The 25,862-nt window shown below is 38.5% G+C and overlaps 1 protein-coding gene across 7 annotated transcripts in view; it reads left to right on the forward strand.

Annotated features, from left to right (window-relative positions):
• SHANK2 (SH3 and multiple ankyrin repeat domains 2) overlaps nt 1-25,862 on the forward strand; it is a 353,645-nt gene that overhangs the window by 23,055 nt on the left and 304,728 nt on the right. For all 7 annotated transcript variants that reach the window (XM_056354407.1, XM_056354409.1, XM_056354410.1 and 4 more), the window contains exons 3-4: nt 4,398-4,469; nt 21,416-21,635. In XM_056354407.1, the coding sequence (XP_056210382.1) occupies nt 21,432-21,635 (204 nt within the window). In that variant the 5' untranslated portion in view covers nt 4,398-4,469; nt 21,416-21,431. The remainder of the gene's footprint in view (nt 1-4,397; nt 4,470-21,415; nt 21,636-25,862) is intronic.

Below are 25,862 nucleotides of genomic sequence, written 5' to 3' on the forward strand. Positions count from 1 at the left end.
CTTGTCACTTTGTTCTTTGCTGAGCTGGAATCAAATCAGGTTTGCTTATTAAGTCTCTCTCAAGCAGCATTTGAATCCATCATGTACATATGTGCCAGAGACGCAAGTCTTGGTCTTAGTACTTACCTCAGTATTGAGCTCTCAATTTAACTTGGGAAAGAACTGCAGAATCCAGTGTGCCTTTTTGGGGTCTATGAGTATTAAAGACGTCTGCAAGTCTCTGAGTTTACTAAACTAACGGACTGCCTGGAGCTTTAGGCTGCAAACTGGCTTCAGCTCTCTATAAATTGTGTCTACTGTTAAAGCAGCAGTTAGTACTTTCATGTGGCATAACTGGGCTGCTTTAGTTTTTTACTAAACTGGGTTGTGTAAAGCATTCTGTAGTCACATGAACTCTTGTGGTATTCATGTTCTGTAGACATCACATATAAATTTGATTTCAGAAGCTGCTAGTAATGTGAGCTTATGTACAAGTAAGAAGGTGTCCAAGGTTGATGACATTTTTGTGTATGTGAAAATAGAGAAATCGCCCAAGATTCTATGATAGCACTAAGATTTAAGGGCTGTTCGTGTTCAGAAAAGTTAGGGTTAAATTAATTAAATGTGCTGGTTTAAATTGTGGTAATTAAAATGTGCAAATCCTATAGCTGAATGCTCCCAAATGCTTAATTTTTGAGTGTTTCAGCATATCCATTTTCTGTGCCATCCTCATAAATTTACAGAGATGGATATTTCTCTGTGGCAGTGCAGACATCTGTGCAGATAAGCTGGCTGGTCAGCTGGCAGCCAGTTCAGAAACAGAAACTGGGGCTGCTCTGGCATTGAAATAGTGTTACAAAGTTATACAGAAATATTCATTTGAGTTTGTCAGTATGTTTGTATGAATTTTATTGACTTGTGTTTGTGTGACACATACAATACTGACAGAATAAATGCATGTTTGTCTGCTGAGGAGCTAACAGACAAGCCTTACCTACCCAGTAGTTGAATTTGCTTTAGCTTTGCTCTTATTAGTTAGTAGCTTTTACCTTCTTAGGTGTGCAGCTAGGCACAGAGAAATGCTCATAAACAAAGTTATCTTCCTGTACAAAAGATTCATTAAATGTACATATTACCATGTAAAAAAAGACTGTGAAAATTTTGACATTTTCATTCCACTTGTTAATATTCATACAAGTATCGGAACATTTCTTATTTTGAAACTTGCCAAATCTGGGGGGAGATTTGACTTATGTCCTCTTGGGAATGTTTATTCTGCAGAATGCTGGTACAGTGAAGGCTTTCCTCTAGCAGTGGAAGCAGCTGCAGTGTGCTGTGTTTGGGAGGCAGTGTCCCAGCTAATTTGCCGGGGGGAAAGGAGCAGCAGTAAGAAGCTGAGGAGAGAGGGCTATAAATACTGCATTGCTGCAGCTATACTGCTCCCTGAACCAAGTAACTATTGCTACACTACACACTGCAAATATGTCAGATCTCTTCACTGTACAGCACTGAATCTCATGGAAATAACTGTACCATTTGCCTCTGAGTTGTTTGGTATTTTTTAGACTGATTTGATATGGAAAAGGGCTTATGTGACAGTGCTGCCAATCTTCTCTCCCCTCCTTATCTATCTCCTACTTTCCAATGGCTTTTGAATTTACAGCTCAACTTCAGCTGCGTTTTTTTAAAGGAATAGAAACCTGTGAAGGTTTTATGTTCCTACGAATGTGTTAAAAATGGGTGATTTAGGTGTAGGAGAGACCTACACTAGAGCTCCTACAGAGGGAGAGGCATGCTGGCTGTCATGTTTACTGTGTCACCTGAGGGATGAGCCTCTGCATGGTTGCGCTCTCTTGCCCATCCACACATGAAGGCAATGTGTGGAAGACAAACCTGTTGCGATGTGAAGCAATGTGCGAGTAACCTGGAATTTTACAGCACAGAGATCTATTTAGGGATGCATTGGAGGCTTTGAGATAAAGAGGAGCTTCTGCTCTACTGATCGTGTGCTTGAGGAGAGGAAAAATCAGGATCTGGGAGGGGATTTGGTAATTTTTGTCTGCATGTGGATGTTAGAAGGATCCTTTTGAAGAAACAGAAAAGAGGACAGTTGCTTCTTTTTACAACAGCGGTGTCTTTCTCCACTGAGTACCCTCACCTAGCTTCATTAAGAAGCCAGTACTGACACCATTTCATTTGTTTTCAATAAATTTGCAATATACGAATGCTGTCATTTAAAGATCTTTATCTGGCTCTTGGCAAACCACTGTTTTTCACACTGACTTTATTATCCTTAGGGTTAGCTCTGGCGAGTACTCTGAAAAATAAGTTAATATCCAAAATACAAAATGGAGTCATGCTGGTGGGTAATTTTTGTCAATAGAATTTGTCCTCCACACAGAACAAACTGCTGGCATTCTCCTCTCTTCCACGATGAAGTCCAAGAATTCCCTGCAATGAATTTCTGTAGCTTTTATTTGTGTGGGGTATTTAGTAGCTGAATGCTTAACATTGATGTTGCTTCTGTTATTTGTGTTGTTATTCAACGAAGTCCCCAAGTATTTGCTTTAATGTTCAAGCTATTGCTGTGAATATACCTTTAGTAAATATTAGCAATATCTAATCAAAACTGACAAAGTTATAAATCTTTCCTAAAACTAACAAAGCTTGTTTTTGGAATATGTTGTGCAAATGTGTCAGCATTTGAGAGAAATTTTGGAAAGTTTAGTTTTTGATGGGTATATTCAGTCCCAGGTAATTCTTCCTCATCTGTCTCTGCATCCATTGGTGCATGTAAAAGAGATAGTTCAAAAGCAGTTTATTCTGTCTCTCAGAGATTAAGAGACCTGTTAGGTTGCTGCTTTGCTTTTAATCTGCTGACTTCTTCCCTTGTATGGATTCTAGTGTTTGCCCTGTGAGTAGTGGCTGATGATCTTTCCTTACCTGCCTTTCCTGTGACCTTCATGATTGTGAAGATCGCATTTATATCTCCTGCTCTAAAAATGCAAAGCCTACTAAGTTTGATCTCAAATGCAGCTTACTTATATGTGGTACAAAATACAGTAGCAGTAGTTCAGTGTGGAAACTGTCCTTCAATAGGTTTTTTTTTGTTGCTGCTGTAAGATAGTTGTGCAGAGTTATGCAAATGCTGGAGACGGATTTAGAAGTATTTTCTTCCTACTCAAACATTTGGGATAGGTTTGTTTATTTTAGGTAAAATAATGTCAAAATCTATGTTTATTTAAAGTAAAAACTGGGCTTAAGTACAATGAAAGTATATTTAAATGGTTGAGTATATGTGTACATATTAGTGTTAAGTATTACTTGAATGTGCACAGTAGAAAGGGTCTAGTAAAGCATAGAATGAGGAGGGGTGAATTCGAGGTGAAGTAATCTTTTTATTTGTATTGGAGTAAATGGTGTGGTGCTAATGATGCTCACAGAATTATCCTTGAGTAATTCCAGTTTCACTTATGGTCATGTTCTGTATTTTTTTCTGGAGTTGCTTGACTGCTTTACACTTCTCTTGTGTCTAATAGAGAGTGCCTGTTTAGACCTCTTAATGTGGTTAGAAGTAACAGATGTAACATAATTTAGTATTATTTTTTGATGAAGAAACATACACCAGAGTACACCAAAAAGTAAAAAAAGTTTGTCAAACTTGCTTTCCCAGTGGAAACCTCTGGGTTTTCCCTTCCATTTATATCTGTAAAAGGAGGAAATATATGAGAGGCAAGACCATTTCCACTAAGCATCTACCCATCAATGAAGGCAATAAAATTTGAATTTAGATATGCACACTTCAGGGCTTATCAATCAGCTAGCTATAGGCTATCCCTTACTGTGCCAACAGTTGAACTGTGATGCTCAGCACATGTCTGATGATTTGGGGAATCTCTTTGTGGTGCTGGAAACAGCAGACCCTAATTTCTGGATCTTGGCTGGACTTGGGGAAAAAGCAAGCATCTTGCTGCTCAAATGTGGGTTGTTCACCAAATGCACATGCCTACGATGCTCAGTGCTTTGGCAAGACATAAATTAAGGACGATGTCTGTGGGAAACAGCAGAGCAGCATCTTTCACCTTCTGTCAGATCTGGCCTGAAATTATGTCTGTCTTGGTAACCAAAAGAGCCTATTTTTGCCTTAGTACTGACTTCATGCTGCCAGAAGCACTTGAAGTGAGTGAAGTTACATCAGGCTCTGCCCTTGCAAAGCTAGGCATAATATTTATGTTACAGCATGATGAATATTTGGAAATCGGCAATGTGATAAACCTACTCTCTTGCAGACTAACATATCATGATTCCCTTTGTGCTGTGGGTGTTTCTGCTTTATAGATTTTTAAGTAGGGTTGCCGTTAGGTCACTGAATTTCTTTCTCCACGTGTCAATCTTTGTCTTGCTGTATTTTTTTACAGAAATCTGTGGTGAGACAGAGCTAGATTCTGATGATCATCTTGACACTGTTGCTCTCATCTGGATATTGACAGGTAAGTGTGCCAAACTAATTTTGTAGAGAAATCATGTAAATTACTCATGTGAGGTGGGCAAACCTACAGTTACAGCCCAGGACTTCAACAGTATGTCTTGCTGGATTCTGCTGAGGTGTATTTCAGTAAACAGGTGGTCAAAAGTCTGCTTCATCCCCAACAAGGAGAATGTTCCTCATCTTGCTTTACAGTACTGGGTGGATTACAAGAATGATCTCAAAGCAGAGGAATTTGTAGCTTAACTGTAGCCTGTAGTGAAGACAGCTGGCAGATCTTGTTAACTTTTATCCTCACACATAACAGCTCTCTTCCTCCTCCTACTGAATATTCTTTAAATATGAGCAAGCAGGTAGACTAATGTTATAATACTTCTTGTATTAGATGTGTTAATAAGCGTATCATTTTTCTAGAAGCAATTTATTAATGAGTTCACTGTGAATTTGCAACTGATGTTAGATTTGGATAAAGAATTTCTGGGGTTTTAAACTATAATGCTTCTGTCCTAAAGTAAGGTGAGAACTGATGGACTAGTGCAGGGGTCCTCAAACTATGGCCTGCGGGCCGGATACGGCCCCCCAGGGTCCTCAGTCTGGCCCCCCGTATTTACAGACACCCACCCCCGCCGGGTGTTGGGGGGGAAACCAAGCAGCCACAGATGACTTTCTGCCACTTAATCCGCGTGCCGGCCCCCTGTTTAAAAAGTTTGAGGACCCCTGGACTAGTGAGTCAGTGTAGAGCCCCTTGTGATACAGCACAAACATGTACCTTGTATCTTTTTTTTTTACCTATCTTAATGCTGCATTTTCAGTGTTTTCTATTCAAAAAGTCTTCTAGTCTCTACAGATTTTTTTTTTTTTTTTTTAAATTATTTTTTAAAAGAATCGTAGAAGAGATAAGATTAAAAATTAAAAAAGTTTTGGTAGTAATCTGGAGATGACTTATTTTTATGCAAAACAATTTCTTAAACTAGAATTATTTTATTGGCTTCTAGTTCAGTCATTACAAAATAAATAGAAACTTTAAACTCAGAATCAGGAAACTAGAACAAAAAGGACAATGATTTAAAATTAGGTTTCCTTTGGTAAAGCTTGGTACTTCTGTATGATCTGAAAACTAAAAAACTCATTTTCCCTGTGATAAGAGAAACTGAAGGTGCCTTTTCTTGCATTGGCTACTGCAGATCTCTGTGTTAATCCACATTATGAACATGGATCAAAGATAAATGAGAGAGAGTCCTAACAATATCTTTGAATGACCACTGTAAGGAAAGTGAAAATACACGAGTAATGTAAAATGGGTGAGTTGGATTGCCATAAAGTGTGTGGTGACACGAAGTAGTATAATTTGGAACAGTAGTCTGTAGAAATGGAAAAAGGAGAGAAAGATCTAAAAAAATACATGTACCTCAAAGACCAGTACAACAAAAATGTCTAGCTTATCATTGACTGTGCTTCTGTGGTAGTGCACTCTCAAAGATAGATACTTATGCCAATCAAAAGAGAAGGGGGATGGTACAGAAACAAGGTGTACAAATTTGGAATTGTATTTGACAGTGTGTTGAGTTGATGTGAACAATTACGTTTTATTGGCTGAAACATTTAAGTAAGTTTGCAGTTGTGCTTAGGAGCTTTTTAAGAGTCAAGCTGGTCTTTATTCTGTGGCATAACCAAAATAATCCATCAGAACCCAAGCTGATAAGGGGTGTATATATTTGAGTTGGATACAGAAATGAGAAAGTGTGGGTTTTGAAAGGATATATGTGAAATGATTCTAAGAACAGGAAAATAAACTTTAGTCCCTTGATTTTTTTTAAATTACTTGCTCAGTACTACTAAACTGTTTGTATGAAACAGAAAGGCGTCATCAGTGTGTGATTGAATTACTTTTCAAATAAGTCTGAAGCATGAGGAACAGTTACCCATAACTAGCTTTGATAATGTATAAACACTGAAATTTAGTTTAAAATATTGGTATGATTATGTATGGCCTTTGCTTACCTTTTCGTGGGTTTTTTTTTGTTTTTTTGGGGTTTTTTTGTCGGTCTTTCCCATTGACTTTCATGGCAGTCAGTCACTGCAGATGTGAAAAGCAGACATTCATGACTGAGCATGCCGTGATGTTTCATAGTGAGAGCCAGCAGTGACAGTGATGTTTGATATAAGCTGTAAACACTCCTCTGCACTTTATGCGCTTTGAGTAGTTAGTGAAATGGAACTTCCATCCCAGTTCTGTAGTTTTCTTAAAACTATTACTATAGGTCTTTGTTGCGTGTATTGTTCTCTGGTTTCGAGCCTTTAGATTAGGTTGGGGTTTTTTGTTTGGTTTTTTTTACATACCTACAGATACTTAACAGCCTTTATTACAGTATACAAAATATTGTAATTTTATATATATATATGTGGCTCTTTTTAATACAGCAAAACATTATTTTGTATGTAGTCTTTCTGATTGGCTATGATCTAATGAGTCTTTCTCAGGCTAGAAGATAGGGGATTCAGCCCTGCATCCTGGGTACCTGTGTGGAGCCAGGCAGCCAAGTCAGCAGTCTGGGCGCTGCTGCAAGAGGTGGTCTGAGGGCCATCCCGCCTTGCCTGGTCCTCCTGCCCAAGGCAGCAGTGCTGTAGCTTCGGTGCCTAGCATGCCTCATGCAGCTGTGGGGAGGCCCCTGCATGGCAAGAAAAATCAAGCTATAATGGTAGCAAATGCAGCTGTCAGACATACTGGTAACTGCAGGTTTGTGGTGGGAGAGAGCAGCTCCTGGTGATGTTTCTGTTGGATGGAAAGTTAGGAGACAACCTGCAATGTCAGACAAAAACTTGGGGAGGAGCTAGTGGCTCCCTGTGACCTAAGGGAGAGACAGAAGTGTCAAAATTATGAAGTGAAAGCATCTGAGAAAATTAAACTCTGATATACTTCTAGTACTACAGAGGGGGCAGAAATGGTCACTTTCCATGTGTGGCTGAAAAACCGTGTGGAGAAGAGGAGTTAGATTCATTAAGGCCTGGGGAAAACTTTTGAGGTAAGGTAAGTAGTGTAGAAAAAAAACCCCCACCAAACAACCACTAGCCAACAAAACCAGCTGTGAGGCAGACTAAATAAAATCGTGGGAGAACGTTAAGACATAAAACAGAAAATCTTTTTTTAATGCTTCTTTCCTTTAAAAGTGTGAATTGAGCAAAATATATTTCTAGTTTTATATTAATGCTGAAAAAGAGGGCTTTGCTTGCTCTGTCTCTGCCTCCTTCATTCCTGCTAGCAGCGAAGCAGAATGGATTCAGTAAATCTCATTAATGGGTATGTCCTAAAGGATTTGGTTCACATGATGAGCTTAATTATTTCCTTCCCTGCACAGCTGCATTACATGGTAAGCAGAGCTGCCTAGACGTTGTTCTTTTCTTATAATGAGGTACAGGGATAGGTTGCTCTGACAGCATCAACCGCAGTGTTGCCTAGAAATTGTTCAGATTAGCAATATGCTTGGAAGTATTTGAGCAGCAAAACAGAAAGAAGTTAAGCTAAGTGAAAGGTGTGTCTCACAGGGTCACCCCAGCCCCCAGTTTTATGGAAAACTAGGGAGTCTTTTCAGGCATGGTATTCCTGGGCATCACTACTCTTCATTCCTGGGGAAACGCAATCCCATGTGGGTGGCTGTCACAAAGGTTTCTGACTCTGAAATCTTTATCAGCAGCTGCTTGATACCTATGGAGCATTTAGTAAGAACTTTTTACTAAATACTTTTGTAATGGCAGAAATTGGTAGTACTATGTCTGGAGTTGAAGAGATGCTATTTTTTATTAGGAATATTTTCTATCATGATTCAATCAAGATTTTTTTTTTTAAAAAGTACTTCTATATTCAGTTTGCATATCTTGATTAGACTGTGATAATTTCCATGGCTGGAATCTCCGAAGTATGCTGTCATAAAATTATAAATGGTAATGAATTCACTTAATCAGGTCTTACAGGAGTACAATCAACATGAAATCTAGTCAATTAGAAATAAATCCGTTTAGAGTATTTCTGGTTCTCCAATAGTCTTATGTTAGGACTTATATTACCTGTGACTGAATTAGAGACCTACATGAACAGCTAGAAATCACGCTTTGTAAAGAAATCACTGTAAGTGATAGAAACAAATCTAGAACTTCTGGTGATGTGGAAATTTACTTGAATCTCTGTTGTAAACTGTAGGTTGGACTGCTGAGTCAGTGACACTTTTAAATGTAATGTCCCCTTGAAAAGCACAAGAAAGGAAGGAATGTATTATCGATGGTAGGTTTAACAGCCAGCATGCATTTGTATGGTCGAAAACACTTTATGCATATATTTTGCAGCATGTAAATATGTGAGACCATATTGACTGCAAAATGTATGTTTGCTTATACTCTGACTTTGAAGCTTTGGGGTTATAGAACTAAGTTGTAGTTGTAGGTTAATCTTTTGGCTTTATCTTAACCCTTACAGCTCTACTTAAAGACAAAATATAGATGCAAGTGCTGCATTTTGCTGTTGGCCTCAGTAAGACCAAGGTGTCCATACATTCAGCGTAGTTACCCATGTTGTTTCTAAACTTAGTCTCTGCCTTGCCCTTCTTCATAGGGTCAAGTTTTTGTAACTAGTTTGGCCATGGCTTTGTTGCATGCATCACTATGGGGGCAAAATGATCTCTCTGTGTTTCTGATCTGGAGGAGGTGATGGAGCGTGCTTTCATCAAGTTTGCAGGTGGCATCAAACTGGGGGAACAGGACTGCCATCTCCAGGGACCAAGGCAGGCTGGAGGAGGGGGCTGGCAGGGGCTGTGAAATTCAATGAGGACAAATACTAAGTCCTGCACCGGTGAAGGCATAGCCCATGCAGCAGTGCAGGTGGGCACTGGCTGGGAGGCGAGCAGCTCTGAGGAAAGGGACAGCAGTGGTCCAGGTGGGTAGTGAGCTGGGCATGGGCTAGCAGTGTGCCTGGCAGCAGCAGCAGCAGCTAACAGCAACCTGGGCTGACCTGGCAAGCTGCACAGCTACCAGATTGAGGAAAAGGGATTGTACCACTTGACTTGGCACTTGGTAGACCACATCTTGAGTCCTGTGTCCAGGAAATATGTTGACATAGTGGAGCAGGTTCTGTGGAGGGCCATTGAGGGGGTGGAGGCTGGAATACTTGTGCAAGGAGAAGCTGAGGGACAGGTGCTTGCTCAGCCTGATGAAGAGATAGCTTCAGGGAGCATCAGCCAGCCCAGACCTGCAGAAGGATACTGGGACGACAGAGCCAGCCTCTGTGCAGTAGTACATGGCAGAAGGATGAGTGACAAGAGTCATAAGCTGAAACAAGAGAAGTTCAGACTGGGTATGATGAAATCTTTTTTTCCCCATGAGGACGGCTGGGCAGAGGGGTTGCTCAGAGAGCTTATATAGTCTCTGCTCTTGGAGGTTTTCAAGACAGATCTGTATAAAGGCATGAGCAGCCCAAGCAGATTTCATAGCTGGACCTGCTTTGAGCAGGAGTTTAAACTGAAGACCTCCAGAGGCCCTTCTGACCCAAATGACTTGATGATTCTCTGACTCTAAGGCACAAGAAAGTCATGTCATTATGTTCATGGAAGCTGATTTTTGTCTTGATTCTGCATTGAGGGAGGGAGACTTCAGTAAAAGAGTACTGTTGGTACTCTAAGCTCTGTCTCTAAATTGAAGGTACTGTAAGCAGGTATTCCAGGGTGATTTAGCATGCTATCTATTTTTAATACTAAATTCCAAACTACACCTGGCATTTAAGTAATGAAAACTCGAAGAGTTTTGTTATGACTCTTTCTGTATTTTCAAACATTAGTGTTCTTTATATTTTTTGTTTCCCTGCTGCTACATAATAGTTATAAACATATATCTCATTCTGTTTTCTTCTTACATAAGAAGTGATCTTTTATTTCTCAAGCAGTGTACTAAAAGTAATAATTAAGTGTTGGTAGTCAGTGAAGAAAACTGGTTCTTTTAATCAGTTTGTTGTGGCTTGATTGCCTAAGCTTTGGCTACATATAATTTGGTAAAAATGAATTTCTTATACTTACAGTGAGTTGAATCAAAATCTTAAAGGTCAAGAGAATTATTTGTTTCTCAGTTCTTCTACAGAATCACTGTGCTAACTGGGTGATCTTGGCAGATTGCTTAACCTTTCTGAGCCTACAGATATTTTTCCCCAGTCTGCTGTCACTATCGTCGTTCATATACACAATCCTAAAGAGTGTCCTTAATTGTGCCATGAGAACAGGCTTGTTTGCACAGGCTGGAGTGTACGTTAAAGCCCAAGATATGCTTACCTTGGGCTGGAAAATAAGCAGGCAGGATGCAGGCTCCTTTTTCAAAATTTCCCCTGAAAAAAATCATTAAGTTTTTCTCTAACTAGGATAAGAGAAGCCCAGAGACCATCTGTCACTGGGAAGCATAGATATTTACTGCAGACATACACAGATGGGCACAGAGATAGTGAGGACACTGCACGTGGCATTGCTTACACTGGAATTTGACTGAACCAAGGGCTGGTCACCTGCCCTAGTTCTTCTACAGTGTGCACATTCTGGGTCACCATTTTTTTGTTGCTTCTCTCTTGAATAAGAAAAGGAATTAAATATATGAAGGCCAGGTAGTTCGTTCTGCCTTTCTTCCCTCCTCTCTATGTAAGTTGGTTTAATGGTCCTAACTGAGGCCAGGGCTTGTTCCTGCTCAGCTGCTCAGAAATTAAGGCAGCAACTGAACTGGACATTTATTCACCTACTATATTGCCTTGTGTATTGCCAATATACTCACCGACGTGAAAAAAAAATGATCACGACTTATGTTTGTGCAACTGCTCCTGACCTGAGATTTCTCAACCCTTGTATTAGTAATTCAAATGAAGCCTAACTACAAACGGAAGCTGATCAGTGAAACCGGTCTCTGTGTGTGACATCTTGCAAACTGTTGTAGTTAAGCAGATCTATATAAAGAAAAAAACTCTCTGTTTTGTGGAGGATTGCTATATTTCAAAACTTGATTTCTTTGGACTTTTGAACAGAACTCCTGTATTTCAGTGTCCCCTAGAGCATTGCACTGCAGTGGCATAACTTGGAAATCTCCAACTGCAGGGCACTTTGAGGGGGGGACTGCCCCAGATTTGCAGAGCTAGAGAGTCTGAGATCTATGCCCCCAAATCCCACCTAGCAGGCTGCTGAAAATGTTGGGTACTTGGTGTCCTCTACAAAGGGGTGTTTCCCACTGAGTTGAAATAAAAATGAATTTGTTGAAACTGAACAAGAAAAAATCCCAACACACACATCAAGAAAGGGTAATAGCATTTTTTTCAACCAGCTCTCAGACAAAGATAACTCGCCATTTTATAAGAAAAATAAAACATCTATTTGAAGCTTTGCTTTTTTAACTAGCATAGTATTTCTTTGATTAAAATAATACAAGCAATAAGACTATTTTTGGCAACACAGCAAATAACAAGATCGCATGTGAAGAAAATTCAGGTTAGATTTTTGTAGCAAACTCTAAATGCTAACCCATATGTAAGAAGAGAGAATCTGCTTTATCTAGTCTCAGGGCCTGGTCTAATTTATGTAACAAGACAGCAACAGTGCTTTTGTGTTAATGTTTAATTATGTTTGTATTTGAATTATCACAAAAATGTTTTCTTTATGGATAAAGAGGAAAAAGGTTGATAAACATAAAATGCAAATTAGTGAGCAACTAAGCTGCTTTGCCCACCAGGCAGATGAACCTGAGGTATGTTCAACAAGCTTTTCATTTTTTCAAATTCCTGATGTAAATATTTTTAAATTCTCTTATGTGCTTTTCCTTCCAACATATTCTAATGATTTTGATATTTATGTAGTAAAGTGCAATCGGAGGTTGGAAACAGAAAAGTTAGAAAATAAAATTGCTTGCCCTGCGTGCTTCTGTTTTGTAAAGAAAATTTCTGGGGAAACCAAAATGATCATTATATCCATCTTTTATAAATAGATAACTTTTTAAAATTGATGTGGTGTAATACTCTCACGTTAGAGAAGAATTCATAGCTAGTTACTCACATTGCATCACTCTCCATTTAGTTAACTGAAGGGGAGTTTGGGTGTTGTTTTTTTTTTTTCTTTCATTGCTGAAGTTTGCAGCTTTGAAATCTCCAGTTACTATATGCAGATATGCTTCATGAGAGTAAATATTTATAATCTATACTTTAGACTGGGGACAGAGTCAGTGTAACAGCTGAATCTGTGGCATATTTTCCTGGTTTGATAACTGAAAATCTGTCATATTATGAAGAAATGCCTTACTGGATCCAGAACCGGATAAAATTTTCAGTGTTTCTTGTTTTTTCATAGCTTACTCTGGCTGTTGTTTTGCTTATTAATACAACGTGCAGGTCTTGAGTCTTGTTGGAGCTATTCCTAAAGTAATTCTGTTGACTGCAGTGGGTTCACATACATGATTCATTCTCCATGCAAGGTAGGAAATTGCTTATAAAGGATCTCAGAAGGTTACTCCATATATTTTGCTCCTAGCAAGGTCAACAATATAAAGATTATATGACAGATCCAACTCTACTTGCTTAGAAAGGGGTATTTACTTGAATTTATGAGTTCAAGATGACACATCTCAGACCTGGGATGCTGGTGAACTTTGCTGTCTGGGATAATAAGCTTGGTACCTTTTCTTAAAAAGTTGTGTTGGTTTTCATTGTATTTGAATTAGTTATTTAGTTGCTACTTATTTAGCTTCTTTTGCATAACATCTGTTTAAAGTGTTTTAGAATTCTGGATTAATACATCCTGAACAGAGGAATTTTCAAATTGAAAATTGTTCTTACAACTAACTATGCAATCACTGTGGGAACCAGTTTGTTATGTCACACTTCAGAGTGCATTATGATTTTGTCCTAGGTAAATTGTACTATCCATTGCAACAGTATTTAAAGAATGTCTTTTGAGTACCGTTGTTTGTCTATTGGAAAATGGTAATTCTAATAAATGTACAAAACTAGAGGCCATATTAAAAACAAATATAGCAATGAACAAAGCCTTGAAGCTACCTGCCTCAGGACTTGGGGGGGGGGGGGCTGGTAGTAATTCCTTGTCTGAAAGAATGACCTTTAAATAAAGGTCAGACAGAATTGCACTGGAAACCTTGCAGGTGCTTATAAGAAGGCATTTAAGATACTATATTGCCAGTGGGAGTTGGCCTTAACTGTAAACTTTACTGTGGTTAACAATTACAAATACTTGCTATGTTTCCCCTAGTAATATATTTGTATGTTTTGTGTTTTGTAAAGATTTTTAACCATTTTAACCAGACTGTACATGTAGTTCCTCTTTCTTCTAGCAGGTTCTATTTTCTCATGTCGAACTCCTACGTCAAATGTTTTCTCGTTTCCTCATGCTGAACTTCTATTTCAAGTGTTTTTAAGCTTTTTCTAAATCTGCTTCTTTGCCTGTCTTCCAGCCTTGCTCATTCAGTACAGTAAGTTTCTTGTCTCCTGTATTGTTTCTATCTATTCTTCCCCAAAATCTCTCTTTGCATCTGCAGGATTGAACTTAAGCCTTTCTGTGAAGATACCATGATTGGCTGAATAGTTTACAAGGAAAATAAATACTAAGTAGACAAAGGACAATGGAGAATTTTAGTATCCAAAGCTACTTGGAAACTCTTAGAAAACTACCCTGTATTTGCAGCAGTAGGTTGAATGTGTAGATTTGGTATATGCACAGGAGTACTAATGGTGAAGTACGTCTGTTTTAAAAAAATAAAATAAAAAAAATTACTTTCTTACTGTCTTATCTTAAGACCCATTTTAATCATATGATGTTGGCATTTAAAACACTGAATACCAGCTGTTAATGGGGCTTAGCCTCTTGGCAAGTCTGTGCTGTGCAAATACACATGAACAAGGGATAACAAGCTGCCTCAGAAATAAGGAGCAGGTTCACTCAAATTTCTTCTTTTCTTTCCTAAAAAAAGGGGGAAAAAGTGTCACTACTGAGACCTTTTGCAAAACAGTTTGTTATCTGTGCAGATCACCTAGCAAAGAAATCAAGGATTTCATAAATCTGCCCTTAAATAAGGCTGTAAGAAGAATCTTCTGGTGGTGCCGGTGCGAACAAATGAATATGATCATTGATTTTTCAATACAAAATTCAAATGGATGTAATTAAGTTTTGAAGTAAGAGGTGCCATGCTGAGAATCAACAGCTTCAGAAAAAAGTAAAGAAAGAATTTTACTTGGTGTTCTGGTATGTCAGTACTTGTGCTTCAGCACACATCTTCTAAAATATTTATTTGGGTGTTTCAGTTATTTAACAGAGAGATCAAAAATGCATTAGCAGACAGTGTAACCAAAGTAAATTTAAGTGAAGGACCAGTGTATAGGGAATAAAACCATAATTATGGGGGTTGTGAACAGCAAAATAGTGTATGATTAAATTTGTTTAGGTAATTACTGTGGAGGGGGATTTTTTCGAATAACATGGAGTGATTTGGTTTTATACCACTGTCTTCTGCAGAGTGGACGTGCTTTAAAGAAGACTCAAGAATAAGACTCAAGAATAAGTTGCCCCATTTTACAGAGGCAGATGAAGGGTACTACAGGATAGTGGATTAACTTTCTTAGAGCCTTCATACATGTCATTGTTCTTTATTTTTCAATCTCTGAAACTACATCTATACTTCTAAATAAAATCAGATCAGGAGCTGCTCTCTGGCCCTAAGGCCACGTGGCATGAAGTAGACCTTGCTGATTCTTGGATGTCTTCTGAGTCCCAAGAACGTGTTTGTTGTGATTTAGCCCAAGTCAGTGTCTGCAATAGCATGTGGGCTGTGTTGCAGTGCAGCAGGGAGATGTGTCAGCAGCATGAAAGCCCGCAGAGATCGGAAAGTGCTGAGCCTGGTAGCACCTCATCTGTGTGTCCTCTATGTGAGGGGCATTGCCAAGGAAGCATACTTAGAGGCGTGCCTAGGGAGCGGTGCTTAGTTTTGCTGCCTGGCCTTTATTTTCCCTAGCAGGAGAAAAATAGCTTTGGAGACTGTGCTGGCCCTTTTGCAGAAGGCCCCCAGTTCTGGAGCCTGACCAGCACAACTTCATATGGTGTCACATCAACACCAAAGCTACCTACTTGTCTGGTGGGCCTAGAAGAACAGGGGGAGCTCCAATGCCTTGTTTCCCTGAGATTTTGCTATGGGCTGGTTAGCATTCCTTGTACATGTTCTGTTTTTCTGCTTGTAGATTTTGTAGTATTGTTCTAAGTTTTGCATTTGCATGGATAAATTGTGCATCAGTGGCCTTCAGTAAGCTGTCCTGTTTGGTCTTACAGTATTTCGGTCCTAATAATCAAAATATTTTCATCGTAGTTAATCAGATGGCTGTATTTATGTAGATTTCTTTCCTGTCGCTTAGGTAGTGGTTTCTCAGAATCACTTTATGCTGGTAAGCATTAATAGTGCCTTTGGAAAAGGTGGTTCTTCCCTTTCATGCCCCAGTTGTTTGCTTCTGGCCCTCTGCCATCTTCCTCCTGCTGCTTATGCAAACATCTGCATGGTGATCCAGTTCAGAGACATGGCGGATACAGAAACTAACCTCCCAAAACAAAAAAGCTGGAGTTTAACCTGGATCCTGGAACCTTTGTTCTGCTTCACTGTTTGTGTTAGTGCAGAGATCAAAGCACTCTGTGGGCAAGAGTGGAGTGGTCTGGGGTGTGAGGGAGGGTGGGATTGCTCTTTGGGAGGTAATGCCAGTCATTAAACCTTTAAAGTAAGAGTGTAAATTGGAGATTGGACCCTTCAAATTTCAAATTGCCTGTTGGCATTGGTCTTCAACTCAGATTTTCTTCTATGCAACCTTTTCTGCAGAATGTGGAGAGGTGTGAAATGCGTGGTGTGTTGGGATTGGTACCTCTCATCTTCAGTTCTGTCTGAAATGCATTTTGGTTTTAATATTAATATAATTAGAAAAGGCTGTGCTTGATATTCTCCAGCATTTTAGTTTAGTAGCTTGGTGAGCTGGTTCTTGAGCTGATATCTGTAATCCCAAATAAAGCTGCAGAATTCAAGTGTTAGGAGCTGTGGCAGGTTTTAAAGAGATTGAAATCCCTTTCCTCAATAGTTTTTCTTCAGAGTTAATTATTAAATACCTCTTCCTAGCAGTTGCAGTTATTCGAACAGCAAACTTTTCTCACAGTCTGGTTAAATGGCATTATTCAACCCGTAACAATGCTGACTCTGTATCTGAGATATTCCCACAGGTACACCTTTTAACTCATCTGACAATAGCAGTCTAGAGGACTTCTCCCTGCAGGCAACAGGACTGTTATTGTGCAAATGAATGTTTATGTAAAAATAGATTGTTCTTATCATGACTAGGAGCCAATGACCCTTGAATTTGAAACCTTGCTTTGAGATCTAGCCTCGTTGGCCTTGGACAAGACGTTTGATGTGTGTGCCTCAGCTGTATTTTAGAGAGAGGAGAACTAATAACTGTTGTGATTAGTCAGAAATGACCACTGCTGTGAAACCCTAGCCTACAGCCACACAGTACAAAACAAAAATCTCACAGATTGGGGAAGGAACGACCACATCCTTTAATGTTCTTTGTTGTGATTTTACTACCAAACATTAGTCTCTGTGTTAAGGGTGCATTTCCTTCTCTCTTGCCTTACAGTAGTCTTGTCCATTGCAGAAACCCAGGGGAAGCCTTTGCTGCAGCTGCAGCATTGTTCTGCTCCCGCTGGAGAAGTGCCACAGAGGATTGGGATCTCTGTGCATGTAGCTGTTTGCTTTTGTTGGTTGTCAGGTATATATTAACTGTTGAATCTGCTCCAAGCAGACAGGACAAACACACCTGCACTTGCCATATTTGTGGTGTAGGATACACTAAGGAGGGGACTTTATATGGGACAGATCTTTTAAAATGGGTTTTTGTGTGTGTATATATATCTTTGTTTTCCATATTTACCAATATGAAACTAGATAGGAGGGTTTGTTACTTTGCAGGATCCACAAAATTGTATAGATGTAATTAAGTTGGAGATTAAAAAAAATTATTTTTGGATAGGGCAGATGTGGTGTTTATCTTACAATAAATCTATGTTTAATGAAGATACCCTGTCCAATGTGTGTCTGTATCAATGATATCTTAAGCCCTTTAGTAAATACCAAGTTTATAATATTTAAGATATTAAGATAAAACCAAATTTAAACATATATATTTAATAAATTCTTTTCATATGATGTTTAACAACTGTAAGGCTCCAAAATACAGATCAGACTGTCACTGCTCTTGCTTTTTTCCCCCTGCTGTGTCAGTTTGCACTCAGTGGAGCACAGCATTCTGACAGAGAGTGAGCAAACTGTGGGAGTTGAATTTCTTGCCTTTTGATACCTGCACAGTTTTAATTCCAGTCTTCTATAATGTGCTCTTAATTTTTTTTTTTTCTGATAGAAAAAGGAAGTTAGATGCTACTTGCCCCTGGGTTTCTTTAGTTTATTCATAGACTGTTTTGAACTCTCCTTAGTGGTAGGGTGGTGACAAATAGCAGGATAAGAAATTCCTGTAGATTTTGTGAAAGTTGCGGGCTGGAGAGAGAAAAAAAATAATCTAAAAATAGCATCTGTAAGGGGAAGGCAGCAATGTGAGCTTAACTTATTTCATTTGGCCTGTTGGCCTGGGAAACATAACCTGGCACTAGTCATAGAGGCAGACTAAACATCTCAGTGCTCCCACAGAGCTGAAGGGCAAGGTGCTGAGGGAAAAGTACAATAATAAGAGTAAGCATATAGCTATTCTTTTATTCTTTCATCGTCCAGCTGTTTTACAACCTTCTTATGTCAGAAGTGGTGTTTAACCAGCTGGAGCTTGTGCTTCCTTTGTTCAGCCAGTGGTTAGGGCGTGTGCAGGGGCCAGGGAAGGAGAGCACCTGTGGCTGGGACTTGCCGGGGGCTCAAGGTACAGGAGTTGGAATCACAGACAGAGGAGCAGCAAAGACTGTTGTGGTGATAGTTTCCAGTGTGAGTTTTCTTCCACAATCATTGGAAATCTGTTTTTATTCGTTTACAGAGAAATTTTTTCTTCACTCGGCACTTCTCTGTGTCAAAAGCAGCCTCTGATGTATCACATTGCCACATACACAATCAGCTTATAGGAAGCATACTATCTGTTGTGTTTTTAAGAAAATGAAAGAAGGTCTCCCAGACAATCGTGTCAGCAAAACCCAATCTGTATTTTATCTATATAATATCCTTTCGAACCAATGAATTGCCAGCTGGGAATTAGGAACTTGGGATGCTGTATTTTCTTCTGCTGTACAAGCCCAGGTAAGCCAGGCAGCCTGCCTTACTTTTCCTGAGTTAATAGTTTTCGTTGTGGAAAAGTCTTTGGACTAGCACAGGGACAAAACTGAAATGCTTCCTAAAAGATAACAACATTCCTGTGGGAGCTATAGTAGTGAGCATCTCCAATTAACAAATGGTGGTATCTTCATTTCAATGCCATTTAAGAGACAAACAATGAAATTGCCCTAAGGTGTCTATAGATTTAGGTAGATGTGCTTGACCTGTGCTCCCTGTCAGGATCTACTCTACACTGGGACCTCTGCTGGTTTAGTTTCTCCAGTGGTTAGATAGTATTGTTTAAAAAAAGGTGTTTAAATGATCTGCTTCTCCATAGCGCTGGTGAGGCATAGGTTCTGTTTATGTTGCCACTGTAGATATGTTTATACATTTAATCTTTTAATCTGCATTGCAGAAGATCAGGTGACTTGTGCCTTATTGATGAGTCTCCAAGGAGATCTTTGTCCCGCTATTTATTAAACTTAAGTGCTTGATACGTGGAACCTGATTCTTCAGCTAGTGATTTCGCCTTGATATTCCATAATGAGATATTTCTGGGTAGTTTTTGCATGAAAATCCACTTGCCAAAACCTTGGGAAGTTTTTTTTCTAATTTAACTCTTTTATTTTTATGCTGCATAATTGCAGTTTACTGCTCTGTTGAATCCATTGCCCTGGTATATATTGTTCTCTCAAATGGCTTTAGGGAGAGACAAACCATGTGCTGGTCTTACTACCTTTTTTTCTCACGCTCACTGGCCTATACCTCTTATACTCCTTAATACTGTATATTGACCTACTATATTTTGACTTCATGTGATTTAGCATTGGTAGATGAATAAAGAAGTCATTGAAATGTTTATGCTTTTTATTGACTTAAGGTGCTTTGGAGAGCAGCATTAATCTGCAGTTCAGTGAAGCAGTTAAGAAAATGAAATACTCCCTCAAGAGTTTTCTTTTGTAAACAGATTGCATTAAGCTGCTGTGAACTGGCATGCCTTTGGATTTTTGAATGCACAGTTTTTGTCTTCATTAGTAATTATAGCTGAGGGTAATAACACTGGAATTGTCCTTCATCAGATATAACAATAAGACTTGATGATGTGCTTATGTGATGTGCTTTGGAAATGCTTGCCCTTGACCTCAAGCTTTAGGCCTTCCTTGCTGCTGCCTGTCCTCTGGTCTAAACGCTGGCTCCAACATATGGTCATCTCAAAATGCTAAATGACAGTGGTAGCCTTTTGTGCCTGCTTTGTAACTGTTGTGATATAAATGACTGGATGGTGAAGAGGAATGCATAATCTGGTTGTGCTATTTAGTTGCCTTGAACTAAATCATGAAACACAGTGGTAAAGATGTTCTCCTAGTCCCTGCTGTTGTTTGACTGTATTTACTCTGGAGGATCTTACTGTGAGACCATTATAGAAAACATATATTTGAATATCTCAGTACTGTCACCGGGTATGAGTAACATCGTAAAGTCAGTTCACCCTCCTGTGCTTTACTTTTGGTTTGATGTATCTTTTTAATGTGGACTGACAGTTAAATTGGTTGTTCTTGGTTTTTTGTTTTTGTTGGGTTTTTTTTTCTTTTAACTGAGTTTTTTTTTTTTTTGGTGGGTTTTTTTTCGTTAAGAGAGAAATTGTCTTGGGAGCATTCTGATGGAAAACGTGAAAAACAATGTTATACATTTTTCTAGCTTCTAAAAAATGAAAAAGTATATGGTTACCAAGCGCTGCAAAGTTTATGATGGTCTCTTCAATTTTTTCCAGTTTAAATTTTTTTCCCTATTTTCCCACAGAATAATAATTTTCATTTCCTGGAGTAGCTTTTAGTTTGTGGGACAAAAAAAAATCTTTTACTGCTGTAGTTGGAAAAACCCAGAAGGAAAATATTTGTTTGTTTTTACTGTGAGACCTTGGAGCACAAATGCCCTTACTTTGGGATTAATGTTACTTTCATTTTAGCCTAATCTATACCACAGATTAAATATGTTTCTGAAATCTGTGTTTGTATATATGTAATAGATGGATTTTGGTAGTGTTGATATTAAAGGTTGTTGTACGAGCCACAAACCACAAAGCAACATCTGCGTCTGTCTTGCTCTCTGTAGTATTTAATTTTGGGGTTGATTCTGATATTTGAAAATACTGTCTTTTGTTACCTTACCTGTACAGATTCTCGGTGTACAGGATGACATTAGTTTAGCACCTATATTCATTTCCTGAAATGTCTTTTTGCGCTGGGAGAACTAGGCTTCAAAGCCAGATCTAGTTCTAAGTACAGTTTACAACAGTGCTATTTAGTAGAGAACCTGGTAATTATGCCCTTTTTTTTTTTCTGGATCCTTCGGGAGTCTGGTGTGCCTGGGAAGAAAGATCATCTTTCGTTTTATTACGCTTTTTTCCTTCTGCTGTCCTTCTTCCTCTTCTGTAGTAAATTGGTAGCCAGATTTATTTCCATTACACTCTGTCTATCCACATAAATTACAGAAAGAAATAAAAAGAGGATAAAACATGTTAAATGTGTGCTACTTCCAAGAAAAAAAACTTGTAGCTGATTCATTTTTAAGACTTCAACTGTAAAATCTTTTTCTCCTTTGTATTGGCAGGATAAAAAACTTGAACATGCCTCGTAGCCCAACATCAAGTGAAGATGAAATGGCACAAAGCTTTTCAGACTATTCTGTTGAATCTGAATCGGACAGCTCCAAAGAAGAAACTATTTATGACACAATTAGAGCAACTGCAGAAAAGCCAAGCAGCAGAATGGAAGACAGTCAGAGTAACACATTAGTGATTCGAATTATAATACCTGATCTGCAGCAAACGGTAAGGCATATTGCATTGCAATTAAAAGAAAAAAAAAAAAAGTTAAAATTACTAGCTTTGCTGGCTTCAATCTGCAGTAGATATGTTCTATTTCCTTACAATTTTTGATATATTACAGGCAAGATTTATGTTTTCTTTTAATGTCTACATTTTGTACCCCAGTGGTATATCTGAATGCCCAAACTACAGGCACCATCCCATCCAAGAGAGTGTATTTAGTATGTTAACTTGATGAAAGCTGTGATCACAAAGCAAAATACCTCTCTGATCTGCATTCAGAGGCATTTGGGTAGAATAAAGAGAATTCGGAATCTAAAATCTTGTTAGAAGATGAGGGTTGAACCTCAAAATCACATGTTATCTTATGAAAGCCTCACACATGTACAACCCCATTGTCTTCTCTGGTTTCACTTTTCATTAGATAGTTTGTGACTGATGCTAGACTGAGGTCTAGCAGGAGGTCATCGAATTCACTGTCTTTCTTTACCATATTCCTTGCCTTTCTCTGTCATCCTCCCACAAAAAGATATCCTTGTTAGGTAGCTGGTGCTTTTAGAGCATAAAGATGAGGAAAGAGAAGCACAAATAAATCTTTCCTTCCTTCTTTGCTGCTGTGCCTTTACTACATGGTGATCCTTCTCAGACTTCCACCCAGAGAAATCAACACACTCAATTTGGAGGAAGCATGACATCAAATGGTTCCACAGTTTTTTCAATGGCATGAAGTTGTTACTTTATTCTCTCCCAGCTCCTCACTGCTTATACAGGAAACATATCAAAGGATAAAATAAACCTTTTCTGATTTTCCTAGAGGAGTAATTTGCTAGCTAACTTGTGGACCTATGGCTGTATCTCACATCCTTAAATCTATGGGATACAAATAGAGACTTTTCAACAAAAGATTTAATTGCTCACACCTTACAGAAAGAATCGAACAGACTTTTCGTTTGGTAAAAAAATAACAAATGTCTGATTAATTGAGTAAATGATAATTAAAGTTACTCTTTTAATAAAAAAGAAATCTTGGATTTTCCTTACATATTAGAATTCTACAGTCTGAATTCCTCACTCTTTCTTACGAGGAACTATTAAGTTGTGCTTCTTTTTTGGTTGAATGTGCAAAATTCAATGTATGGAATGTTAGGAGTGTAAACTTGGAAAAGTTTGCTGTTGTAACTGTGTAAGTAAACAAATTGTTGTCCTCCACAAGTGATAGAATTAACAATCTCTTCCCATCGAAGCGTTTGGGAGTTACTGATTCTTTCTAGAACTTGAACTTGTCCAGCTTTGTTAATTATCTAAATTACCCTGGGCCTCCTTGAATGCTGTTGTCGGGACTATCAATTGATGATAGGCATATGACTTTTCATTTCAAAGATGATTGTAAAAACACATTCTTTCTATGGATGTGTGCTACATACATCACTCGCTCTGTACTGACATTTAAGATCATCATCATACCGTGCTGTCACTAAAGATCTATCTCAGATGAAATTATTCCTTTCTTTTTAATTAAGTTCATTTTTAGAATGATAGAGATGGCCTGTCTACAGGCTGACAGGGAAGAGCTGTTTTGAGTGTGGCCTCAGGTGTGGTTGTAGAGCTCTTTTTCTAAAGCCCAGCCTACACAGTGCTACAGAAACTCAGAGAAATCTGTGTTGGAGTTGGGAGCATTATCTCTTAAATTTTTGTACATAAAAATTTTTTAGATGAGGATTGCAGCTGAAATTGCAGTACCACTCCATTAGTTTATATGGTGTGAGATCAACCTATATGAAGAGGAAGTGGCATGGGGCCCAAGCTGGACAGGAAGGGTTCAGAGGACAGAGCAGGACTGAGGCTGCTGTGAGCCACACATGGGATTTTTATTAATTCTTGGCCAAAGCAGTCATCATCTTGGGTCTTTCATTTCAGTATTGATTGAAATACTGAAATCTGCTTTGTACGTCTTAAATTTAAAAGGGTTTCGCCTGAAGTCCTCTGTCAAGACAAGCTCTGACTGGACATGGTTAGGATTTTATTGATGATCCTACCAGTTTGCTATATCTTTGTGTTCATTGCTCAATGAATAGATCCAGTAAAATGGAAGGATTAGCTTTACTTGCTAGGTTGACTCTGCTTTAAAAACAGTGTTAGCCTCCTGAAGCCCTCTTATTTCATTACTTTATTTTTTAGACCAATAGTAAGTTATTTATTGACACTATTGAAACAAATATTTTTTTAAAAAATTCATTTTGTGCAGGAAATGAAATAAACCAAAAAGTATTTTCAGTTTTGTGTTTCATTTGTTCATTTTTATTGCTTTACTGTTTGCGTTTCCCCCCTTTTCAATAAACTCTTAATGAAAACTAACTCAATTGTTTTAAACATGTCTATAGCAGATTATTTATTTCTGATGTCATTTATGAGCCCACAAGCTCTTGTACAGAAAAGTGAAATCTGGATCCAGGTTTGCAAACAGGAAGACTGATAGCTTAAATGTAATGTAGCAAAGTCTGGAGAAGAACATAGTTCATGAGCTGTGTTACAGCTACAAGCCAAATCCAACATACACCCCATTTGCTGTATAATTATATTAATTTAACATGAGGTGTTTAAAATTAGTCTGTTTAATCAAAGGAGCATGAAATGACATAATTTAGGTTTATGTTTTTATTCTTTATTGTTTTTTAGAAAGCATGATCAAGAACATACTTGTTTCAAAGAAGGCAAGTTTTGAGTTTTAGGTAAAACTCAACTCACTGGGAAGCTTTAAACCCCTAGATAAACTCACTAGGATTGAAAGTTTGCTCATCTGCAGTGACTGTGTAGTAAATCACCTTCATTTCACTGTACACATGAGATAAGAGCCAAGAATCATCAGTAGGATGTGCTGCTCTAGAAAACTTTATAAATTATCACCCATTGTAGGAAATCTGTCTTGTTGCCCTTTTATTCTCATTTGAAACTTTAAAGTAAACCTTGACAAGTTCATTTGAGGCTCTTCTGAAGACTTACTTTTCAGTTCTTACATAAATTATTTTTTGTGGTCTTTTCAGTTCAGATGAAAATCCAATGTATTGAAACAATGCTTTGTAGAAAGTATAATTTCTTACTGCTTTTGTGCATCAACGGTATTCAAGTAAGTGTCATTCTTGGCACAGAAGGGTGCAGGTTATTTACATGAGCGACTGAAAGATTTCCTGAGCTCAGTAAAATTACTGAGTGAATGGAGAGCATAGAAGGCTCTCCACATTCACAAACATCTGTGCATAGGAGAGTGGATAAAAAAGCTTTATTATCTGGCATTTACTTTCCAGATTTAATAAGCCAGGAGGCTCATCTTTAATAGATCCTTAGTGGTGGCAGGACACAGATGTAATCTCTTCTGACCAGAAGCTTATTTTCAGTGCATCCAGCCGAGAGGGCTCTGGCTTGACTATGTCCTGCACAACTTGCTACTGAGGTGGAAGTGACAGTAATTGATTACTTACCTCTCTTTGCAGTAGTGGTGTAGGGTTTCTTGGCAGTTTAGGCAATATTCCATTGTTTGCCCTTAACATGAGGTTGCTTCATCCCCAGAGCTGCAAAGTTGAGTGTCATGCTGTCAGCAGCACTGACTGGCAACAGATCTGCATCTTTCCTCCTTGTAAGCAGAACTGGTAGGCAACAGCCCCAGTAGTTTGCTGCCCAAGGCGACTGCCTCCCTTGTGCCTAAAGGCAACCATGTCTGTGCATGGCATCAAATGTCTTTTGGACGTGGAAAACTGGGTGAGCTAACATGTCTGCACTTTCTTCTGTGATGCCTGGCATATCTGACCTCTCCCTGGACCTTTCTGGTCTGAATCCAGTCTAAGTCTTCTATCCTTTTCCTTTATCAGCCCATGTAGGAACATATCACAAGTGATTCTGCCTATATATGGAAGGAGTCTGGTTCTACTCCAGTAGCTGTTTTCAAGAAAATCTCCTTTGCATGATATTCCAACAGTGATGTCCAATGTTTTGTGCTTAGAATTCTCTTTTTCACAGACTTCAAGAACAGATCTGCCAGCCAGTTGTTTTAAGGGATGTTTTCATCATTTTATTATCAACACACGGTGATTGTTCTGCTATTTTGTTTTATCCTATAATTATGGACTTCCTCAGGTTATGTTTAAAATCAATAGGCTCAGATTCATACGTTTTGTTAAATTCTGATGCTGAGATGGGATTGGCTCTGCTGAAGACTTCTTTGAAATGCTTTATGCC

Source organism: Falco biarmicus, chromosome 10, assembly GCF_023638135.1.
Source record: "Falco biarmicus isolate bFalBia1 chromosome 10, bFalBia1.pri, whole genome shotgun sequence".
Lineage (NCBI taxonomy): Eukaryota > Metazoa > Chordata > Aves > Falconiformes > Falconidae > Falco > Falco biarmicus.